The sequence below is a fragment of the Ranitomeya variabilis genome, chromosome 7 (assembly GCF_051348905.1).
Source record: "Ranitomeya variabilis isolate aRanVar5 chromosome 7, aRanVar5.hap1, whole genome shotgun sequence".
NCBI lineage: Eukaryota > Metazoa > Chordata > Amphibia > Anura > Dendrobatidae > Ranitomeya > Ranitomeya variabilis.
Window position 1 is genome coordinate 186,012,838 of NC_135238.1, and position 20,130 is coordinate 186,032,967.

Below are 20,130 nucleotides of genomic sequence, written 5' to 3' on the forward strand. Positions count from 1 at the left end.
ATGTTTTTTGTCCGTCAGCTTGGTAAGTATTGACTGTCACATCGACACATGAGGCAATTTTTTTTTTTAAATTTTATAGAGCACTTCAACTGAGGGACAGAGAGGTACTGAGCAGCGGAGTCAAGGTCCAGGTGGAAGACGGCAGCGGGTATGTATACCAGGCAGACTGTCCTTATTGTAATATTCTTTTAACTTCCTTTCTGTACCCTTGTTTTTCTATACATATTTCTTATATCATCCTTTTCTGAAAGTTGTCTTTCATATTCCTGCCCTTTCTCATCTTCGTGTCTTATTTTTTCCAAATGTGGTTGAGCAAACTTAAATGCTTTTGTTTTAATTTTAGGTTTCACAACGGGACGACGACCGGATTGATAATGACCTGCTGATCAGTCTGGTCCAGGAGCGAGTCCCGTTGTGGGACAGCCGGGATCAACAGCACGCCGTCAATAGTGTTCTCCGTCGTTTGTGGAGTGAGGTGGCCCAAGCGTTGTGGGATGGCTGGGAGAATTCCCCGCCACGGGTCCGTAATGCATTTGGTAAGTATTGCACGGTAGTGTGAAGCAACAGACCTTGGCCATGCTCTCTTGACTGTGTGTGATGAAAGAAACTTTTCGTAGTTTCTGTCATCACACACAGTCACGAGAGCACGGCCAAAAGTTCTTATTCTGACCATTATATTTTATTGTTATTTCACAGTGGACAAAGTAAGGACACGTTGGCGTTCCATGAAGGACCGCTTCAACTGTGACCTACGTGCAGAGAAGAGTGCAGCTAGTGGTTCCGGAGCAAGGCACCGGCTCTACAAATACCACCGTGTGTTGGCCTTCCTGAGACCGGTCCTTCTCATGAGAACGTAAGTATTTCTCACATGCCTCCGGTTGTATTGCATTGACATAATCTGTCACTTTTAATTCCACAGGATGTACCGTCTTGTTATAGTTTGGTATTAATTTTCTGTTTTCTTTTTTCACAGCACACACTGCACGACTGTCGCCACAGGTTCTGGAGCGGTCCTTCAGCCGGCAGCCACGGACCCGTCCCAGCCATCCAGCAGCGCAGCACCAGGTGGGTCTTCCACACTCACTGGAGACCAGGGGGCTGGCCCATCAGGTCTTCCCCTTTCGCAGTCCTCTTTCGCTGCACCCATTTTTGCGGGCTCATCCCGGCAGCGACAGAGGGCTTCGGATAGGTCCCTCATGCCCGAGTTTTTACACTTGAGCTCGGTTTTACATGATGCTATCAAGGCTTTAGGTGACAGAATGGATGTGACCCATAATCTCTTAAATTGCCGCATCCAGGATGTCGCCAAAAGCGTTGATCAATTGAAAGCCGACCTCAAGAAGCCAGCTCATCATTTTTTCAATCAAATCCTAGAGGGCATGTCGGAACACCTTAGCCCTGATCTCCAGCTGAGTGTGATGCAGGCCTGCAATGTTGCTTTTGTGCAGGCTATGCAGCAGAGTCAGAGTCGTAATGTGGCGGCATATCCAACTGTGCCGTCACTGTCACAAGTAAACACTATTCCTACCTCTGCTGCATACCACTGCACGGCCACCTCTATTCCCTCTACAGGTGTACTCCACTACAGCGCCAACACGATGACGAGTGCTGTTGGACATCCCACCGCCACCACCGTGACGACCGCTGCTCCGGCTTGGACCTCCTCCGCTGACACCACGATGACGCAGGACCCTGGCGTGGCTTATCGGCCCGGCACCCTCCCGATGCAGCAGGACCCATCCATGCAATATCGGACCGGCCCACCCCAGATGCAGCAGGACCCAGGCCTGGCATATCGGACCGGACCCACCCCGATGCAGCAGGACCGAGGCCTGGCATATCTGACCGGACCCACCCCGATGCAGCAGGACCGAGGCGTTGCTTTCCGGGCAGGACACCCCCCGATGCAGCAGGACCCATCCATGGCGTATCGCACCGGGCCCCCCATGATGCAGCACGACCAAGCCATACCTTTCCAGGCAGGACCCACCCTGATGCAGCAGGACCCATCCATGGCTTTATGTTCCCCCCCACCAGCAATGCAGCAGGACACTGGTATGGGATTTGTTTCCCCCCCCCCAACGAGGCACCAGGATCCTGGAAGGGTTTTTGTTTCCCCCCCCCAACGAGGCACCAGGATCCTGGAAGGGTTTTTGTTTCCCCCCCCCAACGAGGCACCAGGACCCAGGCGGGAGTTTATCTTTCCCCCCATTGGACTCAGACATTGCCGAGCGCTCCACAATGGAGACTGACTGTGTGGAGCCGGGTCCTGACGTGTCTCCCGCCCACACTTTACAACATAGCCCAAGAAGACTTCCCCCAACCCGGAAAACCCAACGTAAAACTGGCAAAACGCATAAAAAACAAAAAACTTTGATTATTCCTCCCCCATCACCTACCGATGTGTCTCAACCTTCCAGTGTGTCTCAAGCCCCTCATGTTTTAAGCCCCATCCCCGAACTTCCAGACCCTTCAAGTTTTCTTGCCCATTCTCCTGCCACCTCTGCCTCCTCCACGGTGAGCCAGGCTTCAGTTCTGAATACCCCCCAGTTACGTCACTCAACCCCAAGCCGGCGTGGTTCAACCCGGCGCGGTACCAAAAAATAAATTTGTTTTTTTTTTCCTCAATAAAAAAAAAGTTTATTTGAAACAATTATGTTTGGTTTATTGTGTCTTTCACCGCTCTCAATACACACCAATAAACTTCGTCACACACTTATTCTTTTGGCCTACACATATCTCCAGTAGTATAAAATACCAGACAACATCTATATGTGTTTCTTTAGTATACAGATATGAGTTGGCCAAAAAAATAGTATTTATTTCCATACTCTTATTTTTGTACCTAGTGTAGTGTCACTGTACAAAGAGAAAATGGTGGAAATCAAGTTCAGAACTCAACTGAACCGGTCAGATGTCAAAATATATACCTGACCGATTAAGTTGATTACTGCCTTGTATATTCACCATATTCTATATAGCACATTATGTGACAATGGTTGTCAAACAGATGGGACAATTGTTCTCACACTCTACATATCTATGCTCACCAGGCCAGGTGTAAGAAATTGTGAATTCATGATCATGTATATGTTTATCATGAATTTATTATTGCTTACACTTGACTTGATGGATATAGAGACCGTGACAGTCTTGACGCAATGACGTCAACAATATTAGAATTAATAAATAAAAATTTTGTACCATTATTATAAGTATGGGGCCCGTGGTTTATATCATTCTTTGAAAACCAAAATAGGGAGTGCAACAGAGGTAAATTACGATGAAAAATTAAAATTTATTACCTCAACAACTATCACCCACTCCTGGTTTTGGATTACAAAATATGATATACATATCTACTGCCCATCTTTGGTCAACCTTTGTTTAGAGAGGAAAAAGATAGTAGACATGGTGAACACAAAAAAGTTTATTAATTAGAAAAATTTGTATCAGTGTTTAATAATTGGTAAACATAAACATACAACAGGACATTTACACAACATTGTCCTGCCATGACACACGTCCAATATCGGACACAAAATAGGCCGCAAATTGGTCCCGCATAAGACCAACGGCTGCAGTTGACCGCATCGGGTGATGCTGAAAATCAGGCAATGGGTGTGCAACAGGTTCATCAAGTTCAATGTGGGGTCGCTCCTTAGCCATTATATAATTGTGTAGCACCACACAGGCTTTGACCACCTCGTCCACTGTTTCCACTTTTAGATTGATGGCTGTTGCAAGAATGCGCCATTTAGCAACAAGAATGCCAAAGCTGCACTCTACGGTTCTTCTGGCCCTGGTCAGTCTGTAGTTGAATATTCTTCTAGTGTGGTCCAAGTCCCTACTAGAATAGGGCTTCAGGAGATTTTCACACATCTGGAAGGCCTCATCCCCAACCATAACAAATGGCAGCGGTGGGCCTTGAGTGTTGGGGAGAGGCTGTGGAGGGGGAAAATTAAAATTGTTGCCATACAACCGACGGCCCATATCCGAGCTCTTGAAGGTTTGGGAATCATTGCCACGGCCAAAAGCTCCAATATCCACGGCGATGAAGCGACACTCCGCATCCGCTATTGCCATAAGCACTACCGAAAAATATTTTTTATAATTATAAAACTCAGATCCGGTTCTGGCAGGTTTGACAATGCGGATGTGCTTTCCATCCACCGCCCCTAAACAGTTTGGGAAATCACACACGTTCAAAAATGTAGTTGAAATTTCCCGCCACATGTCCACGGTGGGTACGGGTATAAACTCCTCACGGAGTGCATTCCATAACGCACGACAGGTGTCCACAACAATTCCGGAGAGGGTTGAGATTCCAAAGCGGTATTGGAAGTGCAGGGAAGATAAACTCTCTCCTGTGGCAAGAAATCTAGAAGAAAAAGAAACAAAAACAAAAAAATTTAAAATCGGCTCTAATGGTGTGTTTTAAAAAAAAAAGAAAAAAAAAACAAACATAGAAAACATGTCATAACAACAAAGTTGACGGTCATTGGTTTAGTTTTGGAACGTACCGTAATGTCACTAACAGACGTTCCTCAGGTGGAATCGCTCTACGGAGCCGTGTGTCCTGTCGCCTTATGGATCCTTCAACACGAGTAAGTAAATCCCGGAAAGAATCTTGAGACATTCTGGTATAATCCTGGAATTTCTCCGGGTTGGCATTCAGCTCCGCATAGAGCGTGTGATATGCTCCACGGCTCTCACGCACTTCAATGATGGGGTGCCTCCAAAAACGCCGACGCTGTCTCCTTCTCCATCTTTGGCGGTTTGGGTCTTGCTCCCAAGCAAAAACACAGGCAAGGAAAATCTTGAAGCTGAACTCCAGTTTGAAATAAAAGTTATCCATAGAAAGATCCATCGTGACACCGGAAACAGTAGCAAGCTCTGAAAATTTCTGTTCCCCTAGGGTCTATATATTGAGAGACAATCATATACGCCCTCTCTATTCCCATTGGTTGTGTCTGGTTATCTTTTTTTTTTTTTTTTTGGAAAAATGTTAAAAAAAACGCAAACGCATGCAAAAACGCATGTAAACGCATGTAAACGCTGCGTTTTTTTGACACACGCGTTTAACGCATGCGTCAAAAAAACGCAGCGTTTACATGCGTTTTTGCACCATGCGTTTTTAAAAAAAACGCATGCGTTCAAAAACGCAAGTGTGAAACCAGCCTTATGTGGATATTATGTAGGAGAAAATAGTAACCCATGAAGGTCTATGGGACAGAATTGTATATAAACCGTCTGGTCTCAGCATGGGTCAGTTCTCATACCTTGAGACTCTCTCCACATGGACGAACACATCATGCCACAAGACCATATGTAAGATCAATGCTTGCTTCCATTTTCTTTTTAACCAAATACTTAAATTTGTGTGCAATGAACTTATAATTTACTTTTTCTTCATTTTTGTAATCACTTTCTGAATGGACATTAAATAAGTTTTGTTTTATCCACACAATTCTATTTTTTTGCTTTTCTTTTCAATCCTCACTGAGATACTTTTTCTAACACCATCGGACCCGTCACAGCCATCTCACAGCGAGAGCAGGCATGAACCACATTCTGGAGAAACGGCAGCCGGTCCATCTGGTGTTCCCCTGGTCGAGGCCTCAGGCGCTCCTTCTTTCGGGTATTCCCGCCAGCGTCAGCGGGCCTCGGACAGGCCGCTAATGCCCAAATATTTTCATTTGGGCACGGTTTTCCAGAATTGTTTCAAGGTGCTGGGAGATAGGATGGACACTGCTCTGTCCAATATCGACCGGCGCCTTGAATCAATGGAACTTGAGCTCATGAGGCCGGCAAAACATTTTTTTAGTGCCATTGCTAAGGGCATGGTGGAACACCTTACACCGGAACTCCAGATTTCGGTGATGCAGGCCTGCAACAACGCCTATGTGAGTTCTCTGCAGCAGGCTAGGATCATGCAACCAGCGAATACAATGCCAGTAGTACCAACGCTGGCAAGCATGACTCCTAGTCCTGCTGCACAGCAACTCTACAGAGGTCTGGGTGCTGAGGGACGCCGCCACCAACACCATCGTACCCAGCCGCCGAGTCCTGCTCCTGCCAGGCCCTCAAGCTCAACATGACGCCATTTGGAGGAACACTCAGAGGGAGAGAGAAAAAGGAGAAAAAAAGGAGAGAAAAAAGGACAGCTGCGGCGGCTCAGGCTGCTCCAATACCCACACCTAGCTCTCGGCCGGGGTCAAGCCGGAGCAGGAGTAGCCAGAGCCAGTCATCAAGCACCCCCGTAGACTGCTGGTGCCTCCTCCCTCCCCTCCAGAGGTGGCAATATCCCCACCGTCTGCCACAGGGTGGTCTGAAATACCTTCCAGCATTCTGGACTACGGTTCCTCCTCCTCTACCCACTCCCAAACCAGTAGTTATCATTCACCCTTGATTGCTGACATCCATTCCCCTTAATAATCTTTCCCCATTTTTTTTTTGTGTCCCAAAATAAAAATTTTATGTTGAAAACTCTATTTATTTCTATTGTTCAAAATTAGTTGCCGGCAACTCACACCGTGCGCCGTGTACACAAATCTTTTGTTTTTTACACCTCATATCTGCAATGTCAGACACTACTTTATCAATTGTTTAATCGGCATTTTTTTCGTGTCTCTCATTGTACTATGAGGTGCTACAAACACAAAGAGGATTAAAAAATCTTATAATTTTTAAACATACAATAAGGTCATGGGTCAGGTGAGGTGGTAGCAATGGTCACATGGCCAAGTGTCGCCACTATTTGACTCAGGATGTATTTCAGCATCCTGAGTTCAATAGTTTTAACTCACTAGAGTTGAGCAAACATGATCGGCTCCCTCCTTGGCAAGCTATAACACTTGCCGACTACTTGCATATGGAACCCGGCTTCATGTAGCGCGCTGACTGATCAGCTGAAGAGCACCCAAAAGAAAAATTAATGTAATCTCTAGACTGCAAAATTACATTTTTGTTACAAGTAGGAGGGAGTTTTATTCTATTAATTTGAGTAGTTCAGAGTAAGCCAATACCAGGATTACTGCTGTATGAGATATCAGGAGCATATTCAGACCGGACACCTTTATTAAGCACATAGGCACAGATGTAGTCATCGACAATCTTTATCCATTGCTGTGTTAAGAGCATAACGCATTAATCTAATGATTTTTCATTGCAGCGCGATAAGGTAAAGTAATAGTTCAAGATTTTTTGTACAAGGACACAGTAGACAGACGATGTTTCCAAAAATAAGAGCCCGAGCTGATTTTGATACATAAAATGAGAATAATGGGGATAGAGGAAAATAGGGATAGGAAACAAAGGGTAGTTATTAATGGAGCACACTCGGACTGGGTCGCGGTTAGCAGTGGGGTACCACAGGGGTCAGTATTGGGCCCTCTTCTTTTTAACATATTTATAAATGACCTTGTAGGGGGCATTCAGAGTAGAATTTCAATATTTGCAGATGACACTAAACTCTGCAGGGTAATCAATACAGGAGAGGACAATTTTATATTACAAGATGGTTTATGTAAACTAGAAGCTTGGGCTGATAAATGGCAAATGAGCTTTAATGGGGATAAACGTAAGGTCATGCACTTGGGTAGAAGTAATAAGATGTATAACTATGTGCTTAATTCTAAAACTCTGGGCAAAACCGTCAATGAAAAAGACCTGGGTGTAAGGATGGATGACAAACTCACATTTAGTGGCCAGTGTCAGGCAGCTGCTACAAAGGCAAATAAAATAATGGGATGTATTAAAAGAGGCATAGATGCTCATGAGGAGAACATAATTTTACCTCTATACAAGTCACTAGTTCGACCACACTTAGAATACTGTGCACAGTTCTGGTCTCCGATGTATAAGAAAGACTTAGCTGAACTGGAGCGGGTGCAGAGAAGAGCGACCAAGGTTATTGGAGGATTGGGGGGTCTGCAATACCAAGATAGGTTATTACACTTGGGGCTGTTTAGTTTGGAAAAATGAAGACTAAGGGGTGATCTTATGTTAATGTATAAATATATGAGGGGACAGTACAATCAGTTTTTATGAAGAGGTAAGCTATATACTGGACCACGGTGAGTCATTGGACGTGGCATATCTCGATTTTTCCAAAGCATTTGATACCGTGCCGCACAAGAGGTTGGTACACAAAATGAGAATGCTTGGTCTGGGGAAAAATGTGTGTAAATGGGTTAGTAACTGGCTTAGTGATAGAAAACAGAGGGTGGTTATAAATGGTATAGTCTCTAACTGGGCCGCTGTGACAAGTGGGGTACCGCAGGGGTCGGTATTGGGACCTGTTCTCTTCAACATATTCATTAATGATCTGGTAGAAGGTTTACACAGTAAAATATTGATATTTGCAGATGATACAAAACTATGTCAAGCAGTTAATACAAGAGAAGATAGTATTCTGCTACAGATGGATCTGGATAAGTTGGAAACTTGGGCTGAAAGGTGGCAGATGAGGTTTAACGATAAATGTAAGGTTATACACATGGGAAGAAGGAATCAATATCACCATTACACACTGAACGGGAAACCACTGGGTAAATCTGACAGGGAGAAGGACTTGGGGATCCTAGTTAATGATAAACTTACCTGGAGCAGCCAGTGCCAGGCAGCAGCTGCCAAGGCAAACAGGATCATGGGGTGCATTAAAAGAGGTCTGGATACACATGATGAGAGCATTATACTGCCTCTGTACAAATCCCTAGTTAGACCGCACATGGAGTACTGTGTCCAGTTTTGGGCACCAGTGCTCAGGAAAGATATAATGGAACTAGAGAGAGTACAAAGGAGGGCAACAAAATTAATAAAGGGGATGGGAGAACTACAATACCCAGATAGATTAGCGAAATTAGGATTGTTTAGTCTAGAAAAAAGACGACTTAGGGTCGATCTAATAACCATGTATAAGTATATAAGGGGACAATACAAATATCTCGCTGAGGATCTGTTTATACCAAGGAAGGTGACGGGCACAAGGGGGCATTATTTGCGTCTGGAGGAGAGGTTTTTCCACCAACATAGAAGAGGATTCTTTACTGTTAGGGCAGTGAGAATCTGGAATTGCTTGCCTGTGGAGGTGGTGATGGTGAACTCAGTCGAGGGGTTCAAGAGAGGCCTGGCTGTCTTCCTGGAGCAGAACAATATTGTATCATACAATTATTAGGTTCTGTAGAAGGACGTAGATCTGGAGATTTATTATGTTAGAATATAGGCTGAACTGGATGGACAAATGTCTTTTTTCGGCCTTACTAACTATGTTACTATGTTACAAAGACCTTTCTGATGATCTTTTTAATCATAGACCTTCAAAGAAAACCAAGAAAAAAGGATATGCATAAAACTGGGATAAACCATTCAAATAAACAATAACTTTATTAATACAAGGCATATCAAAACGAGACATACATTTAAAAACATTTAAAAAACCCAAAGAACAGCATATGGCCAGTAAGCCACCTGCTTACAGGGACAGGGACAAGGGGGCATCCTCTACGTCTGGAGGAAAGAAGGTTTAAGCATAATAACAGATGCAGATTCTTTACTGTAAGAGCAGTGAGACTATGGAACTCTCTGCCGTATGATGTTGTAATGAGTGATTCATTACTTAAATTTAAGAGGGGACTGGATGCCTTTCTTGAAAAGTATAATGTTACAGGGTATATACACTAGATTCCTTGATAGGGCGTTGATCCAGGGAACTAGTCTGACTGTCGTATGTGGAGTCGGGAAGGAATTTTTTTCCCCAATGCGGAGCTTACTCTTTGCCACATGGGGTTTTTTGCCTTCCTCTGGATCAACATGTTAGGGCATGTTAGGTTAGGCTATGGGTTGAACTAGATGGACTTAACCCTCCGTCACATACAACTGATCTGACAGGCGCTTTCTCTTTTACTTTCATTTCTCCTTCCTCACCAGATTGTGAGGAAAGCCCCTCCCTCCAGGTAGTCTCCTGTCTCTTGAAGGTCTGTGAAACCTGATATCACAGTTGGATTTCAGAGCTTCAGGGGAGAGGATATATCTGCACAGATCTCTCAGGCTCATTGTATGTGAATATGTCACATTCAGTAAGGTTCGTATTTTATGTTTTTATTCATCACAATAGTTTATTTAGCTTGTTTTATGAATGTATAGCACAAAATGTGAGGATATTTCATAGAAATAAGGGAGATTTTATAAAAGAAAGTGTGCTGCTCAGGCATATACAGTAGTTCCCTAACATATTCCTTCTCTTGCTTCAGATTATCTGCTGAAATGGAGAGGAAAATGTACAATTTATCCAAACAACTTGATGTTGAGGAAGTAACAAACATGCTGTTAGATGATAGAGACCTCACACTGAATGAGGATTTAGGAGAGGAAAGTGAGATTGATTCTCATGATGAGGTGGAAGAATGTGTCCTGGATTCTGAAACAGAGCAAGATGGTGACAGTGGTGAGGATGAAGAAGTTGGATCATATTATATTGGAAAAGATAAAAATACTAAATGGAACAAGAAGCCATTCCTGAAAAAACGTAGGGAACCTTTAAACATTATTACTCACCTTCCTGCAGTAATAGGAACTGCACGTAATGCAAAAACTGCAGTTGAATGCTGGAACAGTATATTTACAGATGACATTCTGGACTCTATTGTCACATATACCAACCAATATATAGACATTATAAAGGACAAGTACATCTGCAACAGAACCATCAAGCCCACAGATGAAATAGAACTGCGTGCTTTTTTTGGATTACTGTACCTTGCAGGAGCTTATAGGGCAAATAGACAAAGTTTGGAGGAATTTTGGGGTAAAGATGGGGATGGAGTTGAAAAATTTAGCCTTGTTATGTCCATAAACAGATTCAAGATTCTAATTCGTTGCCTTCGGTTTGACGACAGAACTACCCGAACCGAATGCAAAACACATGACCGACTTGCTCCAATTCGTGATATATTTCAAAGATTTGTTGTAAACTGTAAACAAAGTTATTACCCTGGAGAGAATCTCACTATTGACGAAATGCTCCCTGGTTTTCGTGGTAGATGTGCCTTTCGTCAATATATTCCATCAAAGCCAAACAAATATGGAATAAAAATGTATGCCCTTGTTGATGCCAGTAAGACCTACACTTACAACCTGGAAGTTTATGCAGGAAAACAACCAGAAGGTCCTTACTGTGTGAGCAACAAACCCATTGATGTTGTAAAAAGACTGGCTGAACCCTTATTTGGATCGGGTCGCAATATTACAGCTGACAATTGGTTTACAAGTTGTGATCTGACTGATTATCTGAAAATTCAGAAGCTGTCATATGTGGGAACTGTAAGAAAAAACAAAAGGGAATTGCCGCCACAGTTTGTAAGTGTGAAAGAGAGACAACAGTACAGCAGTATGTTTGCATTCCATAATGGAAAGGCTTTAGTTTCCTATGTACCACATGCCAAAAAAATCGTACTTCTTGTATCAACACTTCATGATAATGCTGCCATCGATCCTGGGACTGGGGCAGAAAAAAAACCGGAGATAATTACATTTTACAATGCCACCAAAGGGGGTGTGGATACAGCAGATCAGATGTGCTCCACTTTCAACGTCAGCAGAAACATCAAACGCTGGCCAATGGTCAGATTTTTTGCTATGTTGAATTTGGGTGGTATAAATTCACAAGTGATTTATCTTGAAAACAAGCTTGAACCACTCCGTAGATGATTGTATCTGAAAAAATTGGCCCATGAACTAGTACTTGGAGAGCTACGCAGGAGAAGCGTGAAAACAATCGGTATCCCCTCTCGTCTTCAAGTTCAGCTCAAAAGGTTCCGCCCAGAAGATGATGGTGAAAAGTCACCATCTGCACCACCTCACAAAAGAAGGAGATGCACCACCTGCCAAACGGAAAGCGGAACCAGAAGGCTTTCAAATTATGAATGTCTCAAATGTCATAAAGCAATTTGCCTGACACATGCAACAATGGTGTGTAATTCTTGCTATTTGCTCTGCAAGTGTGACTTTTCTGGGGAAACCTCAGCATCTACTTCTGATTGAATATGTTTTTAATAGTACTTAAGGTACCTTAAAATTAAGTTTGTGTTCAAAAATTTTCTTTGTACATTTTTTTGAGAGAGTCGAACTGGGGACTATTTGGCGGGAGTTTTGAAAAGTTTGTATTTCATAGTTATTAGTTTTATGTTAAGTAAATGTTTTTTTTTGCAACTGATTATGTGTAGTCTCTTTTATTACATCCCTATGAAGGTCACTGATCACTTTTAGAGCACTGAAATTGCAAACATTAGATATTATAGGTATTTTTCCAGCAGGCGCCCGACAGGCACATTGTATGTGAACTCGTTAGTCCGAATATTGTATGTGACGGAGGGTTAAAGTCTTCCTTCAACCTTAATAACTATGTAACTATGATTGCTCTGTTCATAATAGGTTTGCCTGAAAGAATAGTTTAAATAGTTGCTAAAAAATGTAATTATATTGTTTGCTATGACTGTACAAAATTGTCTTACACACAGGAAAAGACAATACATCCAGTTGTCAAGTTCATAATACTCTTTGTGGACTTTAGTATTTGTGCACAGGATCCGCATCAATGCTCTTAGTATTGTTTTCATTATCGTTTGACATCGTTTGTCTTCATTATCTTTTTTGGTTTGTAACTAAAAATTAAATCTGTTTCACCACAAAACAAAAAAATTTAATTAAATTTAGTAGCCGGACATCAGACAACATTAGGGTAAGTAGAAAATTTTAGATACTGTGTTTCCAGCCTGAAATAGTGGATTTCACCATGAATGACACATTGACTCATTTGTAATTGAAAAACGGATGCCAACTGATTATTTAAAGAAGATCTAGAATTTCTTTGGATCGGCTCTCTAGTCAGAATCTTGTACTTAGAATACTTACTGACCAATTAATATACAGTATGAATGCCCACTGATTTATTCATAAATTTACGAGCCAGGCATGATGATCTTTACTAAATTAAGAATTCCATACATTACTATATACAGTAACTAGGTTCTTGCAATGATATACAGTGGGTGCGAACAATATTCAGACCACTTAAATTTTTCACTCTTTGTTTCATTGCAGCCATTTGGTAAATTCAAAAAAGTTCATTTTTGTTCACTTTAATGTACACTCTGCACCCCATCTTAACTGAAAAAGACAGAAACGTAGAAATTTTTGCAAATGTATTAAAAAAGAAAATCCAAAATATCACATGGTTATAAGTATTCAGACCCTTTGCTCAGACACTCATATTTAAGTCACATGCTGTCCATTTCCTTGTGATTCTCCTTGAGATGTTTCTACTCCTTCATTGGAGTCCAGCTGAGTTTAATTAAACTGATAGGACTTGATTTGCAAAGGTGCACACCTGTCTATATAAGACCTCACAGCTCACAGTGCATGTCAGACCAAATGAGTATCATGAGGTCAAAGGAACTGGCCAAGGAGCTCAGAGACAGAACTGTGGCAAGGCACAGACCTGGCCAAGGTTACAACAGAATTTCTGCAGTACTCAAGGTTCATAAGAGCACAGTGGTCTCCATAATACTTAAATGGAAGTTTGGGACCAGCAGAAGTCTTCCTAGACCTGGCCGTAGAGCCAAACTGAGCAATCGTGGGAGAAGAGCCTGGGTGAGAGAGGTAAAGAAAAACCCCAAGATCACTGAGGCTGAGCTCCAGAGATGCAGCAGGGAGATGGGGGAAAGTTCCACAAAGTCACCTATCACTGCAGCCCTCCACCAGTCGGGCCTTTATGGCAGAGTGGGACAACGAAAGCCTCTCCTCAGTGCAAGATATATGAAAGCCTGCATAGTTTGCTAAAAAACACATGAAGGACTCCCAGACTGTGAGAAATAAGATTATCTGGTCTGATGAGATGAAGATAGACCTTTTGGTGATAATTCTAAGTGGTATGTGTGGAGAAAACCAAGCACTGCTAATCACCTGCCCAATAAAATCCCAACACTAAAACATGGTGGTGGAAGCATTATGCTCTGCGTGTGTTTTTCAGTTGCAGGGACCGGACGACTGGTTGTCATTAAAGGAAACATAAATGCGGCAAAGTACAGAAATATCCGGAATAAAAAAGACAATGACCCTAAGCACACAACTAAAATAATAAAGGAGTGGCTTCAGAACAACTCTGACCATTCTTTACTGGCCCAGCCAGAGCCCTAACAATGGCTGTCCATCAACGTTCACCATCCAACATACAGGATCTGCAAGGAAGAATGACAAAGGATCCCTAAATCCAGGTGTGAAAAACTTGTTGCATCATTCTCCGGAAGACTCATGGCTGTACTAGCTCAAAAGGGGCTTCTACTCAATACTGAGCAAAGGGTCTGAATACTTATGACCATGTGATATTTCAGTTTTTCTTTACTTTGTAACAATTTGTACATTTGTTTTTTCAGTCAAGATGGGGTGCAGAGTGCACATTAATGAGAAAAAAATGAACTTTTTTGAATTCACCAAATGGCTGCAGTGAAAAATTTAAAGTGGTCTTAAAAATGTCCGTACCCAGAGAGAGACAATTATGTTAATGAAACTTGTTCTGAAAAAAATTCTTATGAGGGCAAACTATAAGCACTGCTTTCTTTTGCAATTATATTATAGCCCATCTTCCCTGCATTGCAATTCCATCCATTTTAATCCACATTCTGAGCAGATCTCTGTCAAGCCCAAAACATTTTGTATAATGAATTCTACTATTATCCTGAATATTGAGATTGGTGCCATAAAACGTACTTTGTTGGCTCTTCACGAACATTCAGCAGAGTTTACGTACGCCATCCTTATCTCCTACACCATTATTGAGAGGATGCCACATTCCTCTATTTTACTCTTCTCCCTAATAAACCTACTCTAGTGAGAATGAAACCCAAAGTAGATGCCCCCAAGACTGCAGATAACATTGCCAGAGCTCCTGCAGCTTGTCATACTGTGCTGAGGAACCAGAGAGGCCTCCCAAAGTTGCTAATTGGTTAACTGTTAAAAAAGGGTGAGAGCAGAGCCCAATGTAAGGGACAACCTGCTGCTGTTTAAGTCCTTATCTTTGCCACAATACATGTAAATCTCAGCACGTCCACAGCTGTATAAGGGACCACTAGCACAGATCTCTAAACCAGACTGTGTGCTGTGGTAAAATAAGAACATGGGGGAGTCGATCTCCCTAATCAAGTCCTTCAGCCTTGTGACATGAGGAAAACAAAAGTGTGGTATAAGGGTATGTGCACACGTTGCGGATTTCTTGCAGAAAATTCCTGAAGAAAACCGGAAATTTTCTGCAAGAAATCCGCATTTTTTTTTTTGCGTTTTTTTTCCGTTTTTTTCGCGTTTTTTTAGCATTCTGCAAGCGTAATTAGCTTGCAGAATGCTAAAGTTTTCCCTGCGATCTGTAGCATCGCTTGGAAAACTGACTGACAGGTTGGTCACACTTGTCAAACATAGCGTTTGACAAGTGTGACCAACTTTTTACTATAGATGCAGCTTATGCAGCATCTATAGTAAAAGATAGAATGTTTAAAAATAATAAAAAAAATAAAAAAATGCTTATACTCACCCAGACATCTCCTCAGCGGCCGTCCGGCTCCTCTTCTAGCTGGTCTGTGCGCACAGGACCTCCCGTGACGTCACGGTCACGTGAGCGGTCACATGACCGCTCACGACCAATCACAGGACAGTGACGTCATTCGGCGAGGTCCTTCAGCGCACACCAGCTACAGGAACCGAACGGCAGCGTGCGAGGAGGCGGGAATACATCGAGGGTGAGTATAGGACTGTTTATTATTTTATTTCTTATTTTTTGACCACTTATATGGTGCCCAGTGCGTGGAGGAGAGTCTCCTCTCCTCCACCCTGGGTACCAACCGCATATAATCTGCTTACTTCCCGCATGGTGTGCACAGCCCCGTGCGGGAAGTAAGCAGATCAATGGACCCCTAGGTGTGCGGAATCCCTGCAATTCCGCATTTTTAATGAACATGTTGCTTTTTTTTTCGCGATGCGATTTTTTCGCGGAAAAAAATCGCAACATTTGCACAAAAAATGCGGAATACCCTGTAAATAATAGGAGGCTTATGTAAGCGTTTTTTTCGCGTTTTTATCACGTTTTTATAGCGAAAAAACGCGAAAAAAACGCTAACAATCCTGAACGTGTGCACATGGCCTAAAGGGTTGGGCGAGCACATCGTACAGATAGTACTGTATGATTAAGGGCTTTCACGATGTGCAGGCCAGACCTGGCATTTTCCAAGTGTCAGGAGGTAGTGATCAAGGACCTAGTATTTGGAAGTCGGGACGAGGAAGGCATCAGTACTTCTAGAACTCAAGATGCCCATATTGCACCAGGCAACATTTTCCTGGAGTGATCCTCCAAACTGCAAGGAAAAAAAGGAATAAAGTGCAGTGTGTATTACAAACGGGATAAGAAAGAAAACCCCTTGGCAATGTGACATCTGCCCCCAAAAAACAGATCTGTGTACAAAAGACTATTTCAAAGTGTACTTCTATTAAAAATAATTTCAAATCTCAGAGAGACAGAAACATTTTGGGAGTATAAATTTATGACAACTTTTGACGCACTCAGTTCAGGAATGAATGTGTCGCATGGATTTATGTCTTTCTATATCAACCAAGGATTTTGCTCCCCTGACCGTATGGGGGCATCACAGCCTGAACAAACCTCAATTACACGACAATAAAACTTTCACACTCCTTGTCTATAAACTGTTCCATATTTATGGCCACAACTGTTATCACCAGTCCTACACTGAGCGTTCTGCTTCATGTCACTTATCTTAGCTATTGCAGTATTCCTCTGTCCTCTTGTGCATGAATATGACTTTTCAGATTGTGTTATTTCTATACCTGATGAACAGATCTGAGAAGTCTCGAATGCTGCAATTTATCTTTTCAGTTAGCCATTAATATGCATCAACCACTGAAGATTCTCAAATTGTAATATTTTCCTAACATCAATTACGCACAGTAGTAAATAGCTATAAATATTTATGGGGACTATTAGAGGACCTGAAAACTACAGAAGTCGCTTGATTTACTACAGTAAGGGAAGAAATAATTCATCAGAGGTTCTGATCAGGGAGTAATGTAGTGATGGAAATTGGCCTATAAAACCACACAATTTATTCATTTATCGAAAAGTTTAAGGCAAATCTTTAGACAAATGTTACATATATTTATTTACAAAGACCAAGAGGATTGTCTGTAAGTATTATACAAGTATTTCCCTTTTGCCAGCAGCCAATACACACAACCACACTGTTAGGCATGCGCTGCTAGTGGCCCGGGTGATTCCCGGCATCTGTGTATTTACATGGGCCCCGATACGGCTGGTCGACTTCCGGATCCTTTTGGCGGTGGATGCGTCATAGCGCTTCCGGTTGACATTCATCGGCTGCCATCCTTTTTTCAACTACCGCCCCCCAGTCCGACACCACCCCGATTAAAGCTCACGCCGAAACGCACATCGAGGTAGGCACCACACATATCTCTTAGACCACATAGGTATTGTGCAATCTGATTACTTAAGTCACAATTTATTTTACATTGTTTATATTTTGGAATATCATAGAATAGTATAAATCTTAGGCATGCAGCCCTTCACATGTATTACCACAATGTTTGGGAACTATGACATACTTGACAATATGATATGATCTTTAAGTACTGCAAATACCTTGATAGTCCCGCCCTCATTGCCTAGTTCTCCAACCTTAATATTTTGCTGTACGTACAATGCGTATATATCAATGTCCATCATATTTTTTGGATCTTTTGTGTCCTACCTGTGTTGTGCCCAGCTACTATTACACTGGACATATCCTAATTTTAACGTGATGAGATTCTATTGTGAGTGCACCTGTTTCCATAGTCCTACCATCTGTCCAAACCATGTATTCAATAAGGGCTCATACCCATATGTGTGGAAAAAAAGTCCGTAATCTGGACTTCAAAAACGGATGTGTGCTATGTGAGTGAAATGAGATTGGCTTGCAAGTGCAATGCGTTTTTTTAGTCGCAATATCCGTTTGACATCGGTATATCATGCGTTTTTCTCAGGAGTTACAAAAGCAAAATTATACTTGATATGTTTGGTGAATTGCACAGTGCAATCCCTATATAAACCCCTTTAGCAACATGTGTGATACAGCGCACATACATATATTCTTCAGGATTTTTTTTCCCCCAAAAGGAAGTATGGCTGCTAGGAATCTCAGTTTGAATACTACCGAGGAGCTTTTATTTAACTGGGTGTTATCCCGGGAGTATGGGGTTGGCTATTCACCTGTTTTTGCTCCGAATAGGCGGTGAAGATTTTGGTACATCCACTACTCACCATCCACCCTACCAGAGGCCATTTTGCAAGGCTCTATGAAAATCTAAGAAGCCATCCTGATAAATTTATGGCCTACACCAGAATGTTACTGAAGACCTATGACATAGTACTACTTGCGGAGCTTCGTCCAGTCATAACGTTTCAAACCTCACGTTTCCGCAACGACTTCTGCTTACTGAGGTATGTTTATTAAATTGTAATTTTGCCTATTATGAACGTTTGAAAATACTTTTGATATTTTTCACAAAGCCTATATTTGCCTGGAATATTAAGCTCTATAAGCTTTAAAATATTAACAACACCTACATCTAAAAGATTAATATTACTTTGAAGCAATGTGTAACCTTACTAAAAAAAAATTATTTTTTTGTAGGTTTGTTGCTACGGGACAGTCATATGCTTCCCCCCATTTGGAATTTCTCCTCAGATGTACTACCATATTAAATGTAGTTAAGCACAACTGTGGCCTAATCTGGGAGCGTCTGAAGGAAAAAGTTATGCCGGAGCCAACCCTGAAACACTGGGAGCACATTGCAAATGGGATCTACCAGACATGTAATTTCCCAAATTGTCTGGGGGATTTACAAGGTCAGCAGTGCAGATATTGGGGCATATGGAAGAACTGGAGATTCCAAGATCTTCAACTCTTCCTTAATGGGTCGGCGGCTTTGGGACAAACTGGATGTGCCACCCCAAGGAATCTTCTGGATTCAGCTGGCCAGCCAATGTCTTTTGTGACTGCAGCTGATGAGGCATTTCAGCAGACACAGTATGGCACGGCGTCTGGTAAAATGTGCCTTTCGCATTTCGACTGCCAACTGGAAGGTTCTGCTTAGTGCCCTACAGTTAATTGAACAAAATGTCAACTGTGTCATTAAGGCCTGTATAATATTACACAATTTTACTCATAAACATGATTCGCCTGTGTCACTGGATGATGAGAAGATTGGCTAACGATCCTGGCTGAATTGCACAGGCTTTGCCCAGACACACAGGGATCGTTCAGGCCCCAGGTTTCGTGAACTTCTTGCGGATTACTTTTCGACACCTGAGGGATCCATACACTGGCAAGAAAACTGTACCACCTGATGGGTAATACATTCTTGGTGTCGATTGTAGTGATGAGTGAGCATACTCGGTACTCGCCCGAGCGTCGCTATACTCGTGGTACTCGGCAAATGGCGAGCACTTAGCATTTTCAGGTTTGCATAGGGGGATCTTGGGTCTCCGCCCAGCATGATTGGCGCTTTTTACAGAACCAATCAACATGCAGGGATTGCCTGCCATGCAATGTAATGTTGCAGCCATCTTTGTTGTGTTATTAGTGATTGGCTGTCCACACAGCGTCATCAGGTCTATATGAAACCTGGCGCCGCGAGACCTGGCGCCGCGAGACCTGGCGCCGCCCGGCTCGGCGCATAGACGTTTGGAATCAGACAGTGTAGGAAGAGGTTCTGCTGAGATAGTCAGATTTGTGCTTTATTAGTTAGTGTGGCTATACCATCGTTGAATCCACAAATACAGCTAAACCAACAGTCCTTGTAATGACTAACTACGGAGTGTATAGATTGCAGTGCTAGGTAGGCAGGGGAGTGTATGTGCATATACAGTATACACAGTGCAAGGCATGCAGGCACTGAATGTGGCTATATAGATATCATATCAGGCCGTGGACAAGCTGAAAGTGGGCCACAACAAACTCCCACAACTCCTCGACCTTCCTGTCTAAATTACTAGGGGACCGCAGCACACCA

The 20,130-nt window shown here is 42.5% G+C and overlaps 1 protein-coding gene across 1 annotated transcript; it reads left to right on the forward strand.

Moving 5' to 3' along the window:
* The first annotated feature begins 528 nt into the window (after positions 1-528).
* On the forward strand, positions 529-16,388 carry LOC143786283 (uncharacterized). Its single transcript, XM_077275558.1, has 4 exons — positions 529-536; positions 697-853; positions 974-2,149; positions 16,253-16,388. Exons 2-4 carry the CDS (start codon positions 726-728, stop codon positions 16,386-16,388), a joined length of 1,440 nt encoding a protein of 479 aa, XP_077131673.1. The 5' UTR covers positions 529-536; positions 697-725.
* The last annotated feature ends 3,742 nt before the right edge of the window (positions 16,389-20,130 follow it).